Genomic DNA, 18,858 nt, shown 5'->3' on the forward strand with positions numbered 1-18,858 from the left:
CCAAAGTCACACAGCGAGCTAGAAGCAAAGCCAGCAAGACCTAGGTCGGCCGGAATCGAAGGTCCTTTTTCCTCCGCTCCTGGCAAGGGGCAGGTGGCGGGCTCCCAGCATAGTCCTCCTAAGCAGGTCTAGGACGCGGGGCGGGGGCCTGCGTGGGGCGGGGCCTGAATTCTGACCCCGCCCAGCTTCTATAGGTGAAAGAGCGGCTTAGGGCGTGGGGACTGAGAGGGGGCGGGGTTTCTTCGGGGGTGGAGTCTAGACCGATTGGGGCCTACGGAGGCCGCCCTCTGCTCGTGGAAGGGGCGGAGCCGGGATCTCACCCCGCCCTAGAAGAGCCAGAATCGCCGAGTGTGGGGCTGAGGACGCTACCTGCTGACCCTGTGCACTCAGGTAGAGGCGGCGACTCCGAGTCCCGGAGGTCCAGTGGTCAGCTCCCCAGGTAGGGCCCAACCTGGGCCTGAGAAGACCCCTCTCCGGGTCCTGCTTTGCCCCGCCCATCTGTCCTGCCATCCGAACCTCGTTTCTTCCTGTTCGCGCGGGCCACGGCCATCTCTTGCCATCAGAAGGGAACTCAGGGGTGGAGGAACTCGCTTCGTCCTGGTTCCCGGCCCAGCAGCTGCGGGCCGCCCCTAACATCCAGAACATGGGATCAAGAGATAAGGAAGTTGACAAACCTCTCAGAGGAGGCTGGCCCAGCGTCACCCTAGGCTGACTGTCTGACTTTGGAGAGGACACCCACCCTCTCTGGTACTGAGTATCCTCAATTGCAAAGCAGGGTCTGACCCTTGGCCTGCCTGCCCTGAGACTGGCCGGATCGGATTGGGCAGCTGTGAAGGCCACTGGGGAGCGGGGTTGGCTTTCCCCATTCCACAGCTATAGGAATGCTTATCCTCCTGCTCCCACTGGTCTTAGGTGCAGAGCCCCCTCCTTGCCCCTCCCCCAAATCTGGGAGCTGAAAGGCTGAAAGCTCCCACCCACAGCAGCTCATTCTGGCTTCCCTATGGTGGGGTTATGTTATGGCCTGTGGGTCTACGGGTGTTCCCAGGACTGGGCTCTGAGGCTTGGGCTCCCTGTGAGGCCTGCCCAGAATCCGCCTGCTCACTTTGCAAACAGTGGGGCCACCATCATGTAGGGCCTTGAATGCTGAGTTAAGAAGTCTAAACTCTCAATTGCAGACAGGGACAGTGCATTGGAGTCTGACTTGTAGTGTCATCAGGACTAGCCTGGGTGAGTGGTCACGATGCCAAAAAAGATGCTGCTGCTGATAGGGGACATGAATGGGCGTTTATTGCACGCCGGTGCTTTACATGAATTACGTCATTAATTACTCATGCATCTCTTACGTTATCCGCATTTCAGAGGCTGAAACAGGCTCAGAGAGGTGAAATGACTTGCCCAAGGTCACAGCTAGTTAAGTGTGAGGGAGGGGATTAGAACCCAGTCTGGTGCCTTACCCACAGTGTCCTGTTACCACCCAGGATCTAGGCATCAGTAATAAAGCCTTGACCTAGGACAGCAGGAAGAGAAAGGAGGAGCCAGATGAGCAGGAAATTGGGGAAAAGGATTCAGAGGGCTTGGGTCCTGAGAGGAATTCAGCTGACTGGGGTTCCGGGTGGGGGCAGATGAAGTGTTTGATTTTAGACCTGTTAGTTTAGGGTGAAGGACGGCATAGGGGAGCCGAGCAGAGCTTCCCTCCATCTGGAGAAGAGCAAGGAGGCAGAGCTGGTCCTGGCGAGAGGAGATACCTGCAGGAATGGGTGCAGGTAGAGGAGGGGAGCTCGGGACCTGGTTCGCAGGAGACCCCCCCACCCCAGATGCTGAGCTGGTAGATGTGGGGACATCCACTCATGGGGTGGGGGTGAGGGGAACAGGGAGGGGAATGAATTCTAGGTGGAGAAGGATGTGAAAAATTGAAGCCTCGTTTCACAGAAGGGGAAACTCAGGCCAGAAGGGTACTTGCCTGAGGACGCTCCATGGGTGGTCAGAGTGAGATCCAGGGCCCTTGGGTGCCATCTCTGCCATCAGCTCTTTCTACTACCTCAGTCGTTTTCAAGCAAGGCCAATTTTGACAATGTTTGGAGACCATTTGGTTGTCACAACTGAGGGGGGAGTACTGTTGGCATCTAGTAGGTAAAGACCAGGATGCTGCTAAACATCCTACAATCCCCCCGAAACAAAGAACTATCCAGCTCCCAAATGTCAGTGATTCCAAAGCTGAGAAACTCTGTCCTAGGTTGAGCTGAGCACTGCGCCTCCCCACCCCACCTCAAGCTCTTTTGTCCTCACCAGAGCAAATAGCTCATGCTTGGGCCTCCAGCTGGGCAGACCTTTGCCCCCACCCCTGGTCTTCTACCTTTCCCAGGCTTGTTCTTTTGTTTCTGGAAGCTTCTGGAAGTTCCTCTCTACTTTTCCTGGGCACCGTGGTCTAGAGCCCAGCCCAGCATGTGTCCGTCCTTGTTAGTCTGTCTCCTCAGACCTATATTCATAGAGTTTGGCGTTAGGTCAGGAGAAACCAAAGTGGAAATTTTCACCCAGCACGGAGTGGGTGCCTTGCAGATGAAACATTCATTAAATTTGAGTGACATTTTTGGGGTCTAAAGAGCTTCATTTGATCCCCGGGTTCACTTTGCAATTCAAATTGTACCTGGTGAGTGTGGAGCTGCACCTTTCTAACAAGCGCCCAGGTGACACTGGTGCCGCTGGACAGGGACCATACATTGAGTGGCAAGGCATTACAGGGCTGTGCAGAGGGGAGCTGTGGGCCAAGCTGTCCTCTCCGCAGACAACTGTGTGGTTTTGTTTGGGGACCATGGAGTAGAAGGAACCATGGTATGGAGTCAGGAAACCAGGATATGAGTCATCCCTTCCTCCCCCCATCTATGGCTTCTTAACAGAGTTTGGATAAGTCACTTAACATCTTTGAGGCGTGGTCTTGCATAGGAGGCAGTCCTCTGGGTGTTCTGATGCGGGGTCTGAAAGAAGGAAGTGCCCCATGGAGGTGGGATGGTCTAGGTCCTGGCAGCCAGAAGGACAGTGGACTACTGGCCTGGCCGGTGGGGAGGGCAATGAACTGAAGCTGGTGGGCAGGCACCATGCCAGTGTGGAGGCGGCTCTCATTATAGCCCTGGCTTTTCTCCGTGGCTGCCACAGCCTCCCGCTTCTGGCTCACCCAGCTGTGTCTGGTGTGGGAAAGCTGGAGAGACCAGTCTGGCTAGGAAAGGAGGAGTAGCCTTGACGGGCCAGGAGCCAGCCCACAGCCTGGATGTGGGTCTGAGGAGTGGGTGTCAGAGCTGAGGACTATGGCCTAGAGACACTGGGGTCAGCTGCGGGTCATGGACAGACTTCCAACCCTCCCAAGGAAACTGGGAAGGACTTTGGACTTTGGGACCTTAAACTGGCAGCTCCCTCTACCTGCAGCTATAGGGGAGGCCAGGCCTTGAGCATCTGACCCCAGGAATAGAGTTGGGCAGAGCCTTAGCTACCTGGTTCCCCACAAATCAGCCATGATAGACCAGCAAGGCCCTTTCCAACTCCTAGGACCTGAAGGCAGCGAGACAGCTGAACCCATCTCTCAGATGGAAACACTGAGATGCCCTCCTCCCCACTTCCTGAGAAGATATTCTCCTTCAGGGCATTACCCCGCAGGGCCCAGCCTCTAATATATCATGAGGCGGCTCCTCATTGGCTGCAGGAAGGGGTGCCTACCTCCTCCTGTTCCCCTAGTTGGGCCATCCCAGTGGTTCACGCCTAGGGTTCTGCAGCTGCACAGGCCTGGGTTCAAATCCCAGGTCCTCTCTACTAGTCGTGAGATCCTGGGCAAGTCACTCCACCTCTCTGAGCCTCAGCTGGCTTGTCTGTAAACAGGAATAATGACACCCACTCGGCCAGCCCCACAAGTTGTTGTGAAGACGAAATGATCCCTGCCACCGAGTACCATGATCATTATCATTACTCATGGCATTTAAAGGCTTAGAGCACCCCAGATCGCCTTACCCCGTGCCCTCATTTTACAGATGCAATCAGCACCTAGAGAAGGAAGGCGGCTATCCAGGAGTCCCAGAGCTGGTCAGTGGGTGAGCCACAGGTAGATCCCACGTCCGCCAGCACACCTCCCAACCCAAGACTGCTACCTACCTTCAAAGGCGCTCCGAGGGTAAGCCTGGGGACCTGGGGGTCAGGTTGCAGAGCCTCCCTATGGAGGGAGGGAGACCAGGCCTTAGTCCCAGCACCACCTCCCTTTGCCAGCCCCAGCCATGAACTACGTGGGGCAGCTGGCGGGCACGGTGTTTGGGACAGTGAAGGAGCTGTACCAGGGCCTGAATCCGGCCACGCTGAGTGGTGGCATCGATGTGCTGGTGGTGAAGCAGGCGGATGGCTCTTTTCGATGCTCACCCTTCCACGTGCGTTTCGGCAAGCTGGGTGTCCTGCGGTCACGGGAGAAGGTGGTAAGTGCCGACAGCTGGCCGAGGGGCCAGTGCCGAGTGGGCTCTTTAAGCGAGGGCAGCCGCTGCAGTCCCGGGAGAGGAGGCAGGCTCCCTTAGGTGGGGCTCTGTCTTCTGGACAGGCTTCACTTTTTTCTGTATTTTCTTTGAAGGTTTTGGGTTGGTTTGGGGGTTTTGGTCCAAGAGGGTTCCATTTTCCCCTGGAAGCAGCACAGTGGGGCAGTCCCCAGTTCTGGGGCCATCAGACCTGGCTCCAGCTTAGTAAGACCTTACCTGTGTGTTCTTGGTAAGTCACTTCACCTGTGCAAATGGATACACTCACGTCTTCTGCCTGGTGATTAAATAGGAGCTGATGACACGTCCCAGAGCCAGGCTTGTGGGTGACAGTCAATGGTTAGTTCTTCTCCCTTAGGAAGCCTGCACTGTCTCCAGTGGGCTCAGGCAAACATGACAGATTTTCGTCAGCACTGAGATGCAGTGTGTGAAAAGAGGTTTGGTCAGCCCAAATCCCCTTCACACTGGGATGAGCTTTCTGGAATTCTGATAAGAAAGTGTAAACTTGTGGGAGACAGTTTAGCTACGTGGCTAAGGGCTTGGGTTATGGACTCAGACTCTCCGTGTTCATAGCCTCACTTGGCTACTTCCCAGCAAATTTCTTAACCCTCTGGGCCTCAGTTTCCTCATCCATAAAGTGGGGACAATGGCAGGAGCTACTAAAGGGTTGTTGTGAAGATTAAACAAGATGGCCTAAACAAAACACTACATTAAGTGCCTAGGAAATGGCAATTCTTAGCACTGTGGATGTATTCAACAAATGTCTGAGCACTATCCTGGGGCTAGAGACACAATAGTGACGAGATGAATCATGTACTTGTTCTTATGGGGTGTGGGAGAGAGAGGAACATAGAAACCAAAGCATAAACAAGAATACTGAGACCATGACATGCAATGCAACAGAGCCCAGAGAATGGGGAAATGTTGGCGGCGGGGAAGCTCAGCCAAGTCTCTCTGAGGAAAGGGAACTCTAAAGAAGCAGATCCTCAGAGTGGGCGGGGAGCAGCCAGGCAGGCCAAGGTAGGAGGGAGAGAGTTCCAGCAAGTGCAAGGCTCGGGGGCAGCTGGGAGGCCAGCAGACTGGAGCATGAGCATGAGGGCCAATGGTGGGGACCGTGCATCCCCTGCCCCATCACACTCCGTTACAGGTAGACATCGAGATTAATGGGGAGCCAGTGGACTTGCACATGAAGCTGGGGGACAGTGGGGAGGCCTTCTTTGTCCAAGAGCTGGAGAGTGATGAGGTAAGTGCCTCTGTTCTTGACAGCACCTGCCTCTGCCCCTTCACTAGTGCCCCCTATGGGTGGGTCCTTGGGAGTTGTCACTGTCCCTACCCCTGGGAGTACTGCATCAGCAAGGGTCTGATAAGGGGATGGATTGGTGCTGGCGCTCTTGATATGCTATTGGAGTCTGGGTGGATTTGCGGGGTGGAGAGGGAAGGCGGGGGCGAGGGCTGACTTACTTCCCAAAGAAAGTTGGCAGAAGGTTTCTCAGAAGAAGACACTTAAGCTGGTCCCCTAAAAGGCAAAGGAGGCCTTCCTTGGGCAGCCTGGAGAGGAGGAGGGTGCTGAGGAATGGCTCGAGTTGGAAAGCATAAGATGGCTTTTTCTGGATCTGGGGCCTGTTCAGTGTAGCTGGAACATGGAAGTGTGTGGGTGAGGGATGAAGAGAGGGGTGTTTGCAGAAGGAAAGCAGGCCCAGCAAAAGCCAGAAGAGGTGTTTAAATAGTTTGAGCTTGACAGACTTTAACTGAGCCCCTACTGTGTGCCTGACACTGTGCAGTGGACTTGGAGGGGTTGACCACTGCCTTCAAAGAGATTCCCAGACTAAGCTTGGGAAACAGACACATAAACAACGGATGATGAAACTATGTTCATTACAGTGAAGGGGGCTGGAACTGAGGCTGAGGGATAGTCAGGGCAAACTTCCTGGAGGAGGCGATACCTGGCTGACTCTTAAGAAGGAAGCAGGTGTTTACTGTGGTAGGTATGGGCAGAGCAGATGGCACGGTGTGGTCCATGCAGCACCCTGGCCTGCCATGGGCTGCCAGGGGTACATGCCAGGGGTACGTCTTACCTCTGCGAGGGAGCTCTGAGGCCTGCAGCAGTTGCAAGGCCATGCTGCTGCCACCTCTGTCCAGCCTCCACGCCTGTTTTCCTGACTCCAAAAGAGCTCACTCCAGGGCTTGGGACTCCGGCAGGGCTCAGGATGACTGGGTGACAAGAGCCCCTCAGTCCTGCCCCTGGTCCACTCCACAGGAGCACGTGCCTCCCCGCCTGTGCACATCGCCCATACCTTGGGGGAACCTGTCTGGGTTCCCCTCGGACTCCCAAATGGGTACAGCCAGTGAACCTGAGCACATCATCATGGGTGTGGCCTCTACGGGGCGGAAGAAGAGGCTTCGTAGGAGGAAATCCAGGCGGAAGGAGGACATGACGGCAGCAGATTCTAGTTCTGAGGAGCTGGAGGCAGGCGCTGAGAGTGAGCTGTCCCAGCTGGAAAAGCCAAGGCCTGAGCCCCCAGGGTGTGTGGGGACCAAGTGGGGGCCAAGGGTGCGAGGATGCCAACCAGGGTTTAAGCACAGTTTCTTCTGCTGGCGCTGTGTGATCCTGGGCAAGGGCCTTGACCTCTCTGGGCTTTAGCGGCTTCACCTCCCCACGTCCTTGACATCGAGGCTCCCAAGCCCTGCCCAGGGTGCCCTGTACTATCAGTGACCATTTATTTCCCTGTGGCCCCTCAGCAGTATCCTGTCAGAAGGGGAGTCCTCACCGCAGCCCAAAGACATCTACCCCTACTCTGATGAAGAGTGGCCCCCGCAGGCCAGGTGAGAGTCTGGGCAGGCTGCAGGCAGGGACTCAAGGCCAAGGTCTCACAGTGGTTTCCATTTACATTTTTCTGATGAATAATGGCTTAGAACATGTTTAATGTGTTTAACCCGCCATTTGTATATCTCCTTTGTAAAGTGCTATTCAAGTCTTTTGCCCATTTTTTAAATTTGTGGTAAAATGCACATAACATTTACCATTTTAATCATTTTAAAATGCACAGTTCAGTGGCATTTGGTATATTCACAGGGTCATGCCACCATCTTGTACAACCCCTGTCTAGTTCCAGAACTTTTTCATCACCCCAAATGGAAACCCTATATCAATTAAGCAGTCACAACCTTGCCCATTATTTTTGCTTTTACTAGACTGCCTTCTTACTGTCGATTGGTATGAGTTCTTTATATATTTATGTATTCTTTATATGTTCTGGATCCAACATGGGTATAACCGTGTGTTGCAAATATTTTTCCCAGGCCCGGGTGGGCGGTAGGGAGTGACGGGCTGGCTGAGGAGCCTCTGAGCTCTTGTTTCCCGCAGCGTCCCATCGGGTGGGCTAACATCCCCTAAGAGCGACTCGGAGCTGGAGGTGCGGATCCCTGAGCCCAGCCCGCTGAGAGCTGAGTCCCACATGCAGTGGGCCTGGGGGAGGCTGCCTAAGGTGAGTTCCTCTGTGTCAGTCCCCCTCCCTGCCCACCTGGGGCTCCGTGACCGCTGTGGGTCAGGACTGGAATGACTTGGGCCACTTCTCCAAGGCCTTGGTGGGTATGGGAGGCAGACCCCGCACTGGCCCACATTCTCCACCATTTTGAATGAAGGTGGCCAAAGCTGAGTGGCTTGCGTCCTCAATGGTCCCTGATGGCAGCACCAGGAAAGCCTCTCCTCAGGGAGCGCCCAGCTCCCCCTCCACCTCTGTGCCTGGTGATGACCCTTTGGGACCCCTAATCCTGCAAACAGGGGCCGGCACTGACCTTCAGCCTGACATGGAGGTGCCTGCTCTGGTGGGTCCCCTTCTCCCCGCCCCCGAGAGAGAGAAAACCAGAACTCATTGGTCCAAGGATGCGGACCTCCCTCCTGCCTCGAAATCCTGGAGCTGGGCTGCTCTGGAGGGTCCAGCTCCCACTGGACAGCCAGAAGGGGTCTCCAGGAGGAAAGGTGAGTGATGGCTGGATGCCCCCAGTGCTTGCCTGGACTCATGTTACCCTCTCGGTGGATTCTGTGACTTCAAGCACATTTTGAGCACCTACTGTGTGCCAGATACTATATTTGGCACCAGCCCTCATGAGGCTCACAGTCCAGTGGGGCAGACGAATGACACAGAAACCAGGGAGAATGTGACATGGGATAGATCATTGGGTGGGACAGGGGCTATTTAAATCATGTGGTTAGGGAAGCCTTCCCTGAGTGGGGGATGTTTGAGCTGAGACGTGAATGATAAAGAGCTAGCCAAGCGAGGATCAGGGAAAGACAATTCTAGGCAGAAGGAACAACACGTGCCAAGGCCATGAGGAAGGAGAGAAGTTTCATGTCCAGGAACTGAGGCAGCTGGTATGTCTTGAGCGAGGCAGGGGAGAGGGTTGGGAGAAGAAGCCAGAGAGATGAGAAGAGGCTGGACATTCCCGGTCACGAGCTGAGTTCTATCCCAAATCGGTAGTTACTATTTAAAATTAATTAAAATTCAATAACATTTAAAATTCCGTTTCTCCATCACACCACATTTTAAGTGTGCTAATAGTCACCTGTGGCTAGTGGCTACTGTATTGGACATGTAGACATAGGATATTTCTATCAGCATAGAAAGTCTACCAGACAGCACTGCTTTAAGGCATTCAAAGGCCAGGGGGACATGCACTGCTCACATTACTGAGCACATGTTAGGTCTACAGCTGGATCCTCCTCTGCCCTCAGGCTCCCTGAAGAGAAGCCAGCACCTGGGTCCCAGTGACATCTACCTGGATGACTTGTCCTCTCTGGATTCTGAGAATGCAGCCCTTTACTTCCCCCAGAGGTGGCTGGGTTCTGGGTGCCAGGGTGTCTCGGAATCGGGGCCTGTGGGACCAGGGTTTAGCTATCAAGAGGTGAGGCCCTTCCTCCCAGCCTCCTTGTATTCATGTCGCTGTTGGCCCCTTTGTCCCCAGTGACTGTGGGCTGGGGGCCAGGAGGTGGAGTGAACCCAGCAGCCAGAAGCACCTGGGGGACCCCAGCCCCGAACAGGAGCCAGAACCCACTCCAGACATGATAGTGCTGTCCCTCTGTGGTGGACTGGCTGACAGCCGAGACATTTCCCTGGGTATGTCTGACCGTGGCCCAAGCCTGTCTGAGGATTGGCACTGAGCCTGGTGGCTGGGGAGGGCAAAGAGGACCCCATGGGGTAGGGCAGCAGAGGTGTGAGGCTGAGCCAGGCGCCCCTACTGTTCTCTGCCCTATGGAGCCCACATTCAGCCAGCAAGGGTGGGGTATTCCCAAGGCCCCAAGAAGCAAATGCTTGATGCTAAGCCGTGAATTATCCCATGAATCCAGGATGGCCAGGGCCTGGGGTAGGAAGAGCAGGTGCAAAAACCACAGGTAGGGAGGAGCCCTGCTAGGTCGAAGACCCAACCTGCAGGAGGCCAGAGTGGCAGAGTGCAGGGGAGCCAGGAGGGACTGGGACAGTGGGTTGCATGGGATGTGTCGGCCTCCCCCCTCACTCTCTGCCTCTGTGCCCAGAGAAATTCAACCAGCACATCGTCTCCTACCAGGACCTCACCAAAAACCCCGGCCTTCTGGATGACCCGAACCTGGTGGTAAAAATCAATGAGAGGTAAGTACTGGGGCCGGGCCGCTGGCAGCCCCAGGGGTCATCCCCCTACCCCCAGCCTTTATGGCCCTGCAGCTACTGTAGCCCCAACACCCTGTTCTGTCTCCCCAGGCATTATAACTGGGCTGTAGCTGCCCCCATGATCCTCTCCCTGCAAGCATTCCAGAAAAACTTGCCCAAGGTAAAGGTTAGAGCGCCGCTGGGCCTCCTGGGGAAAGTGGCCATAGTGTTGGGGTAGGGGACCCTTGGCCAAGAACTGGAGCACGGGCAGAGATAGGCCTGGGGCTGACTGGCTGCAAGACCCACTCTGGGAGAAGAGACTAAGGTCTCCTGAAGCCTCCCCCATGCTGTGTGGACAAAGCCCAGCCCTTCCCTGCTTTCTCCACATGGCTGAATCCTGTTGGATTTGGACTTTACTTCAGAGGAGCTCAGAACACACCAGAGGGGGAATAAACATTTGACAGGGACATGCCTTCAACAGGAGGTTTTTAGATCTGAGAGACAAGGCTTGGGAGACAGAGGCCCCCCTCCTCACCTTACCCTGAGAACCTCTCCAGGCTGGGCTTCGGGTACTTGCTGGCTTTGTCAGCACATATGTGTTGTGTACCTACTGTGTGCCAGGGACCCTCATGCCCTCACAGAAAGACAGTTAATCAAACACTCAGCCAGATGAATATAAAATTTAACTATGAGTATTGAGAAGGAGAGGTCTGGGGTGTTTTGAGAGCCTACGACAGGGAGGTTTGCTGAGCAAGTACGCACTGGGCAGAGGTCAGAAGGACAAGTAAGCCTTAATCAGTCAAGGGGTGGGGACAGCACGTGCAGATGCTCAGAGGTAGGAAGGAACCCAACCTCTTTGGTCCCTCCCAGAACCTTCACCCTGTGCCAGCCTGCACCTGACCCTTCTGCCCCTCTGGGAGTGGTCCAGGGCCCCACCCTGGTCTATTGTTCTCCACTCGGCTAGAGTTGCCCAAAGAACATCACTAACCAGATGTTGACAAATGGTGCCTCCCTTTGATGATACTCAGCTCCATCTTCTGGCTGGCTCTGGGTCTGGGCTAGGACCACAGCCTGTAGGATGGAAGAGGGTCACTCTCCTGCTTGTCTCTTCTCACCTTACCCAGACTGAGGCCCCTGGGAGACTCTCCAAGCCTGTTCCCAGCTCAAGTGGGCACCCTGGCCAACCCACCCTGAACCCATATCCTCCTGACTTGGGCATACCATTCCATTTGTAGGAAGCTGATGTGGGTCCCAGGTGGGCCTGGGCTGTCAGCGGGGTTATCTAGCACAAACCTAACTGGCATTTTTCGCAAGGTCATGTTGCCCCCACCAGACAGTGATGGTACTATACAGAGAGGGAGGCTGTTATCACTCTAGAATCACTGACCTTAGAAGTTGCCTGTGTTGATCTTGGAGGCTGAGGGAAGTACTGGCTATAGACTGTCCTTCCTGCTGCTACTTGGCATCACGCAGGGAGTAGTAGATCTTGAGAAACTCCCAAAGCACTGCCTTCAGCTACTCTAGGAAGGGGACTGACCTGCCAGATTTGGAGGGCAGGCCGAGATTGGGCTAGAGCTAGGGAGTCAGGGCTGTGGTGGGGCGGGGGTAGATAGGAGTAGCCCTTGGTCTCCTGTGCTTAGCTCCCTGAATCCCGGGATTGGAGGCGAATATGCTTCCTCAGCATCCAGTCATTGACAGTACCTTGCTTGAGGGTCAACCCCAGACTCTGGGCTCATGGTAGCCCCAAGGACAATCTAAGGTGGGTTTGTGTGGTACAGGGAAAAATGCCATGGCCTTCCTCTGCCCACAGAGCACCGTGGACAAGCTGGAGAAGGAGAAGATGCCCCGGAAGGGTGGGCGGTGGTGGTTCTCCTGGCGACGCAGGGACTTCCCAGCTGAGGAGGTGGGTGGTCACAGTCCCAGGGCAAGGCCAGCACAGGCAGGCGCTGGAGTTCACTAGGTGGATTTTCTTCCCACAGCACAGTGCCCAGAGGGACAAGACCACAGCCAGGGACCCAAGGGGGTGAGTCGATCTGGCTGGAGCTGGAGCCCGGGGAGGATCACTGTGGGGGACAGAGATGAGGGCAGCACCCCTCCCCCAGCCATGGTTCTCTGTCAGTCCCCAATCACTTCTATACCCTTTTTCCTGAGAAATGCCCCTATTTCACAGATGGGAAATCTGAGACTTAGAAACACATCCGTGGTCTCACAGCCAGGAATTGGCAGAGCTTGAACGGGTGCCCAGACAAGGGGCTACTACTGTATCAGGAGGGGCGGGCCTCCCCGTCCCCCAGGGGACAGTGGACCTTGCTTCTGTTTATACCTCTGAAGTGACCCAGAACACCCAATGGGGGATGACCAAGGATGAATCAACTAAAGCCAAAGCAGGTGGGGTTGGGAATAAACCCTAAAACACACCTCTAAGTTTTTCAGGTAAATAAATATCTCCAAGGCAGGCACTGGCATCCTGGCTGTGGAGACTCACTGAGCGCTGGGAGACCAGGCTCTGGGCTTCAGCTCTGCTGTCACCTTTCTGGGTGTAGACTGCGGCTTGCATACTTAGTCTGCTACCACCCCCAAAATGGGTGGCACCTAGAAGGAGGGGTTTCTGATCCCCTGGGTAGTCTCTGGAGGGGCAGGGACAGGCCCCAGGCTTCTTATGGCCTGGCCTGGGCGGTGAGCATCTCCTGGGAGTGCAGGGCCTTCTGCTGGGGAGAGGTGGCCTGAGAGCCAGGCTGCCTGCAGGGAGAAGACTGATGTCCTGAGCAGCGAGGATGACGCCCCAGACAGCCCTGTGATCCTGGAGGCTCCCTCCCTGCCACCCTCACCTCCAGCCTACACTCCTACCTACAAGAAGTCCCTCCACCTCTCCTCCGATCAGATCGTAAGTGTGTGCGTGGGGACATTTGTGTAGGGGTGGTGGGGCTGTGATAACTCCGTCCCAGGGCCCCACAGGGCCCGGCTAAGGAATGGCTCCACAGAGCCACATTCATGAAGCCACAAAGCCCAGGATCCATCCCCTTGGCAGACTGCCTAACAGCCTCTACTTGAATACCTCCAGGGGCAGGAGGCTCACGTCCTTATGTGCCAGCCTGTTCCTGTCACATTCTCACTGGAAGAGCTCTCTCTATGCCATCCTAAAATATCTACCTGCAGTGGGTCAGCTGGCTCTGGGTCTTCCCTTAGAAGCCACACTGAAGGAATCAAATGCTGACGACAGTCCCTTCGATTTGGGGAACCCCAGGCCACCGAGTCATATCTCCAAGCTCAGTAACTGGTGGCTCCTGTAATTAGAATGTTTTTTCCCCAAGTGTGACTCCTTGGTCAAGGAGGTGCCCAGGGGGGCCTGGTTGGCCTGGTACAGAGCAGCTGCCACCTGTGCAGTACCCTGGGGCTCACACGTGACTTGGGTCAGCCAGGGCCTAGAGGCCTTGGTCACCGGCTGTGGCTGAGAGCTATCCTGATCCTTCTCAGTGGACCAAGCACAGAGTTGGGTCTATCTTTGGGGGCTATCACAGGTACCATAGTCCCAGGCAGGGGGCTGCCTGGGGGGATCTCTGCAGGGCCCCTTCTGTGGAGTGCAGTGTGTTTCTACCAAGAGCAATCCTAGCCTTGGGACGGACCTGAGAAACTTGCCGGGAGCCATGGGCCAGGCTTTGTTTTTGAATGTCACCCCAAAGGAGCTTGAAGGAAAGTTAAGGCTCCTGTACGGGCCCCACTAGCACCCCCTCACTTCCTCCTTGTGGCCACCCCTCTGCCCACGTGGATGCGTATGTGCGTGGTTGTCTCTGATGAAGTCAGGCAGGTTTTCTGAGTTGGGAGGAGAGGAGAATGAGAGGCCTAGAAATCAAAGGCCACAGTTTGTGGGGTGGGGGCAGGCAGGGAGTGGACAGTGCCCAGCTGTTGCAGCTCACCCCCTTTGCCCGTCCCCAGCGGCGGCTGAACCTGCAAGAAGGTGCCAACGATGTGGTCTTCAGCGTGACAACCCAGTACCAGGGCACCTGCCGCTGCAGGGCCACCATCTACCTGTGGAAATGGGACGACAAGGTGGTCATCTCAGACATCGACGGCACCATCACCAAGTGAAGCCTGGTTGGCCAGGAGGAGGGGGGAAAAGGCCTGGAAACTCACCTCCCTCTGTTCTGGGGGTGGGCAGACAGGGTCAGAGGGCCTTCCAGTGTACCATCCTGGGGCTGGGGGCTGGACCTTATTGAGCCCCATGCATGGAACGAGGGCCATGTGGGGCTGCCTTGGAGTGACCCCTCCTCTGGACTCTAGGTCGGACGCTCTGGGCCACATTCTGCCCCAGCTGGGGAAAGACTGGACACACCAGGGCATCACAAGTCTGTACCACAAAATCCACCTGTGAGTGCCAGGGTGGGGGTTGGGCAGCACCCTGGGGAGGGAATGACAAGACATCTTGGGCTACCCTGGCCTCGGCCCTGGGAAGCCAGGCTTGGGGACCAGCAGGGCCCACAAGGGAAGGAGCCAGGGCATGTCCCTGGAGTGCTGAGACCCACCACCAGTCCTCAATTCTGTGGTCTGCAATCTGAGTCTGACTGCTGGCCTTCACGCGGTAGAGGAAGTCTGACTTGCTCAAAACCTTGTCCATCCTGTCCACCTGGGCCTCAGGACTCTGTCCATGCTTCTTCTACCTGGGACAGCTACTGAGGCCACCTCTCTCAGGCCTAGCTGTTCTCCCTAAGTCTCCTCCCTGCAAAAGCCTCTGGGTTTGGAGGCCAGAGGCCCAGGGCTGGGCTGAGCTTTAGGATGGGCCTAAAGCCAGGAGGGTGAGATGAGGAATGGCTGGTCCCTGACGACTCTGTGCCACCCCCAGAAATGGGTACAAGTTCCTATACTGCTCGGCGCGGGCCATCGGCATGGCTGACCTCACCAAGGGGTACCTGCAGTGGGTGAGCGAGCGGGGCTACGGCCTCCCCAAGGGCCCCATCCTGCTGTCTCCCAGCAGCCTCTTCTCCGCCCTGCACAGGTAAACCGCCCCCTCCCCGCGACACGATACAAGCCCACCGCCCCAGGTGGAGTACAGGGCTGCTGCCAGCCCTGGCCAGGCCAGCACCAGCTCTGTCACCTGGCTCTGCCATCCTCTGATGGCTACTCCTCCTTGGCTCCCTTCCCTGCCCGTGGCCTCGGCTCCCCAGGGAGGTGATTGAGAAGAAGCCGGAGGTGTTCAAGATCGCCTGCCTGAGTGACATCCGGCGGCTGTTTCTGCCCCATGGACAGCCCTTCTATGCCGCCTTCGGAAACAGGCCCAACGTGAGTGTGTCCCCTACCCGAGGGCTGAGCCAGCTCCCCCTACCTCCCAGCCCACCAGCCCCTTCTTGTCCCCTATAGGATGTCATTGCCTACCGGAAGGTGGGCCTACCTGAATCTCGCATCTTCACAGTCAACCCCCGGGGAGAACTCATCCAGGAGCCCATGAAGAATCACAAATCCACGTAAGGCTAAACCCTGCCACGTGTCCCCCACGCCCTGCCACATACGTCCCCATGCCTCAGCCTCTTCCTGGGTCCCAATTCCGTACTCCCACCAGGGACTCTACTCCTTGCCCAGGGCTCCCAGGCAGGGTGCAGAGTCTCTGCCTGATGTGACAGAGGCTGTGGCCTGGTGGCAGCTCAGGCTCTCAGTGCTGGCCCCGTTCTGCCCATAGATACGAGCGGCTCGGCGAGGTGGTTGAGCTCCTGTTTCCACCTGTGGCTTGTGGCCCTGGCACAGATCTGGCTAACCCTGAATACAGCAACTTCTGCTACTGGCGCGAGCCACTGACCACTGTGGACCTTGACGCTCTGGCCTGAACCGGCCCTGGCTACCCTCTCCTCCCTGGCCTGGCCCAGAACTGACTGATGTCCCAGGGCATAGAGGGTTGGAAGCTTGGTGCCACAGGGCCAACCCTAGGGGGAAGAGGGGGCTGTGGGCTGGTTGGCAGCCTCTCTCCTCCCTGTGCTATCTACTTCTGCCAGCTGAGCCGCAGGGGGTGGGGTAGCTGCTCCAGGCTTCAGCATGGCCCTGGCCTGTAGCAATTAAAGGCTTGTCACCTGGGCCCATGCAGCATTCCCCACATCCTTGACATCTGTTCCCATCACCCTGGAACTCTGCCTCAACTCCTGATAGGACAGAGAACAGGGAGGCCCCACGAAGGCTTGAGAGCTGTAAGCACAGGGAGGGTTGGTGGCAGCAGTGGAGAACAGTTGACTAACATCTAGGAAGAACACAGTGCTCCCCCACCCTCTTCTGGGAGCCTGGAACACCCACACTCTCCGAGGCCATTCCCTTACATAGCCCTGGCCCCTTCTCATAGCTCTCGAGCCAGACATCTCAGCACATCCCAAGCCTGGATGCTCCAGTATCCTCCGGCTTCGGGAAAGGGGGAGTCCTGGGCAGAGCAAAGACCAAGGGAATGTGGCTCCCACTTGGCCTAGCCCGCCCCCAGCAGCTGCCCCTGCTCCTCCCAGCACCTCCCCTGAGGACACAGCCCCAAATCCTGCCAGGCAGGTGGGGGTTGGCTTGTTGCCTTCCCTTGGCCTTTGCTGGTCAGTTCAGTGCCCACACAGCTGCTGAGCGAGCTCTTGCCTGAGGAGCTGTGGGAAGCCGGGCTGACACCCCACTGCAGCCTTCCCTCCCACTGTCTTTGGGGAAGAAAATACCTTTAGATGGGCTAAAAGCTTTAATCCAGGCCTGCCCTTCCCAACAGCACCACAGCGGAGGGCAGAATACCAAATGTTGGGAAACCAGGAGGCGGGGGTATAGGAACCTACAAAATAACCCAGGAGGGCCCAGGCTGCTGTGTGGAAACTGAGGCCAGGAGCCCCAGCAGAGACGAGCATCAGGTTCTCTGGGAACAGCACAGGCTGGATGAACACGTGTGTTTTCACATTGTCCCTTGGTGGTGTCATACCTGAACTTCTCATGACTTTGTGAATATCCAGGCATGGCCGGGCTTGCAAGGATGTTGGAAACTAGGCCTTGAGCCCTCTCCCTCCAGCTGTGGCCTCTTGCCCAGGGTCTGGCCTCGTTCAGGCCATGACATACAAGAGGGCCGTTCTTTGGAGAGAGGCCCTAACCTGGAAGGAGAGATCTCCCCCCAAATGGAAAGGGGAGGACCATGTGGGAACCAGTGTCCTGAAAACATCCTTAGAGTAGGAAAAGGATGAGTTGAATTGGGGTCTCCAAACAGGTCGCCTGGACCCAGTCCTCCTCTGGGAATCTACAGCTGCCAAAGCCCCCTCACTGTGGGGGAGGATCGACAGGAATAAAGAGAACCCTTGGCTGAGTCTTTATGTTTCTCTTCCATCCTTCAGGATGGGGCAGTGGCAACCTCTGGCCCTTGGTTCAGAAACAACATTTGTGAAGCTGCTAGGTGTGAGGGCAGTGCCGGTGGGTACCACCTTCCTGCAGAAACCAAGCCCGACGGCTGGGTAGAGAAGCTAAGGGGACAAAGGAACCAGAGGCCTCCATGGGCTGGGGCCTACTGCCCATGGGCAAAGGGAGATGTGGACAGGCCACTGTCTGAGAATGGCCCTGCAGGCCTTTGCACAGGTGCTGACTCAGGTCCACAGAAAAGCAGTTTGCAGACTGTGGATTGTTCGGTCTCTGAGGTCCACTCTGACCTTCAGGCATGATGAACTTGCCTGGACTGCTATCCTGAATTATCCAGCGGGTGCAGCACTGAGCATGGATGTTGGTGCCTGAGACAGTCATGTGGAGATAGAATAAGACTGTTTCTTCAGTGGTCTCTGAAGTGACATCCACGCTGGCCAGGGGAGGCTGGGAGGCATGGTCTGGGCTCTGGGTTGATGTCCTGAGGGTTGTCGGGATCTGGGGGTTGGGTCCTGTCCAGCCCACCTACTTGGCCTGCCCTGGCTGTGCCTGCTCAGCCAGCTGGGCCCGGCAGTCGAGCAGGTCGTCCCGGAGGCGGGCGATGTCCCGTGCGTGCTGGGCCAGCGTGCGATTCAGCTGGTCGACGTGGCCCCATAGGCCCTCCGTGGGCCTGAGTGGCTCTGTGGGCAAGCCTTCCAGGTCTGCAGCCATCAGGCCCAGCTTCTCACATGCACCCTCTACTTGTGCCACCCTCTGGTCGAAGTGGCCCACTGCATGCTGGAGTTCCTGGGCTGTGTCCTGGCAGCGGCTCAACCCGCCGGCCATGCCGGCCACACCGGCCTTGAGTTGCTCCAGCTCCCTCCGCAGGCTCAGGACCTGCCTGTGGCCAGCCTGAAGCCGTGAGCCTTGGCTGCTGACCTGCTCCTGGATGGCGTGTACCTCAGCCTCCACCTTACGTTCCCGCTCATCCAGTGATGTGTTGGCAGCCAAGAAGGCATCAGAGTACTGGCTGACAGAGTCACTGAGGCCTGTGAGTGACTTGCTCATGGAGTTCAGACTGACCTTGAGTAGCGTGATCTCGCCCTGGAGTGAGCTGCCCGTTGCTTCTGCCAGCTTTCCCTGGACCTGGGCCACAGTGCCATTGAGCTGCTGGAGCAGGGCTGTGTGACTGGCCACCTGGCGCAGAAGAGCCTCAATCTGGCTCTGCCAGGCCTTCACCTCTGCCATGAGGTTGTCCAGGATGGCTGAGGTGGTGCTGGGGGTGCACGAGGTCTCCAGCGACACCAGCCGTTGCTCCAGCACAGCCAGCTCTGTCTGCACCAGGGGCCATGCCGACCTGGCTGGCGGAGTGCTGTCATGGCCTAGTTCCCCAGCTAGTGTCACCAGGCGCTCCTCTAGGCTCTGCA

General features: G+C 56.7%; 2 protein-coding genes across 10 annotated transcripts in view; one reads left to right on the top strand and one right to left on the bottom strand.

Moving 5' to 3' along the window:
- Positions 1 to 285: 285 nt before the first annotated feature.
- On the top strand, positions 286 to 17,406 carry LPIN3 (lipin 3). 9 transcript variants are annotated; one of them, XM_015597167.2, is made up of 21 exons: positions 286 to 390; positions 4,014 to 4,153; positions 4,246 to 4,445; positions 5,644 to 5,739; positions 6,754 to 7,019; positions 7,236 to 7,319; positions 7,861 to 7,981; positions 8,139 to 8,475; positions 9,229 to 9,328; positions 9,459 to 9,610; positions 10,027 to 10,120; positions 10,229 to 10,298; positions 11,928 to 12,020; positions 12,097 to 12,140; positions 12,863 to 13,001; positions 14,051 to 14,199; positions 14,396 to 14,482; positions 14,955 to 15,107; positions 15,277 to 15,391; positions 15,470 to 15,573; positions 15,786 to 17,406. In XM_015597167.2, the coding sequence occupies exons 3-21, from the start codon at positions 4,254 to 4,256 to the stop codon at positions 15,928 to 15,930; spliced, it is 2,541 nt and encodes an 846-aa protein (XP_015452653.1). In that variant the 5' UTR covers positions 286 to 390; positions 4,014 to 4,153; positions 4,246 to 4,253; the 3' UTR covers positions 15,931 to 17,406. The 9 variants fall into 9 exon arrangements, 7 of the variants coding, with proteins under 7 accessions (XP_015452653.1, XP_006921882.1, XP_015452654.1 ...); XM_006921820.3 differs by having other exon boundaries at positions 287 to 439; XM_015597168.2 differs by having other exon boundaries at positions 287 to 439; positions 7,239 to 7,319.
- The window catches only part of EMILIN3 (elastin microfibril interfacer 3), a 5,416-nt gene continuing 3,344 nt past the window's right edge, over positions 16,787 to 18,858 (bottom strand). The window contains exon 4 of the mRNA XM_025039725.1: positions 16,787 to 18,853. Coding sequence (XP_024895493.1) covers positions 17,978 to 18,853 — 876 coding nt within the window. The 3' untranslated portion in view covers positions 16,787 to 17,977. The remainder of the gene's footprint in view (positions 18,854 to 18,858) is intronic.

Source organism: Pteropus alecto, unplaced genomic scaffold (assembly GCF_000325575.1).
Source record: "Pteropus alecto unplaced genomic scaffold, ASM32557v1 scaffold45, whole genome shotgun sequence".
Lineage (NCBI taxonomy): Eukaryota > Metazoa > Chordata > Mammalia > Chiroptera > Pteropodidae > Pteropus > Pteropus alecto.

Coding starts and splice junctions, on each gene's coding strand:
- LPIN3 (XM_015597167.2), top strand. CDS start 4,254: ATGAACTACGTGGGGCAGCTGGCGGGCACGGTGTTTGGGACAGTGAAG. Junction 8,476..9,228: donor AGGGGTCTCCAGGAGGAAAG/GTGAGTGATGGC, acceptor CTCTGCCCTCAG/GCTCCCTGAAGAGAAGCCAG. Junction 13,002..14,050: donor ACCTCTCCTCCGATCAGATC/GTAAGTGTGTGC, acceptor GCCCGTCCCCAG/CGGCGGCTGAACCTGCAAGA.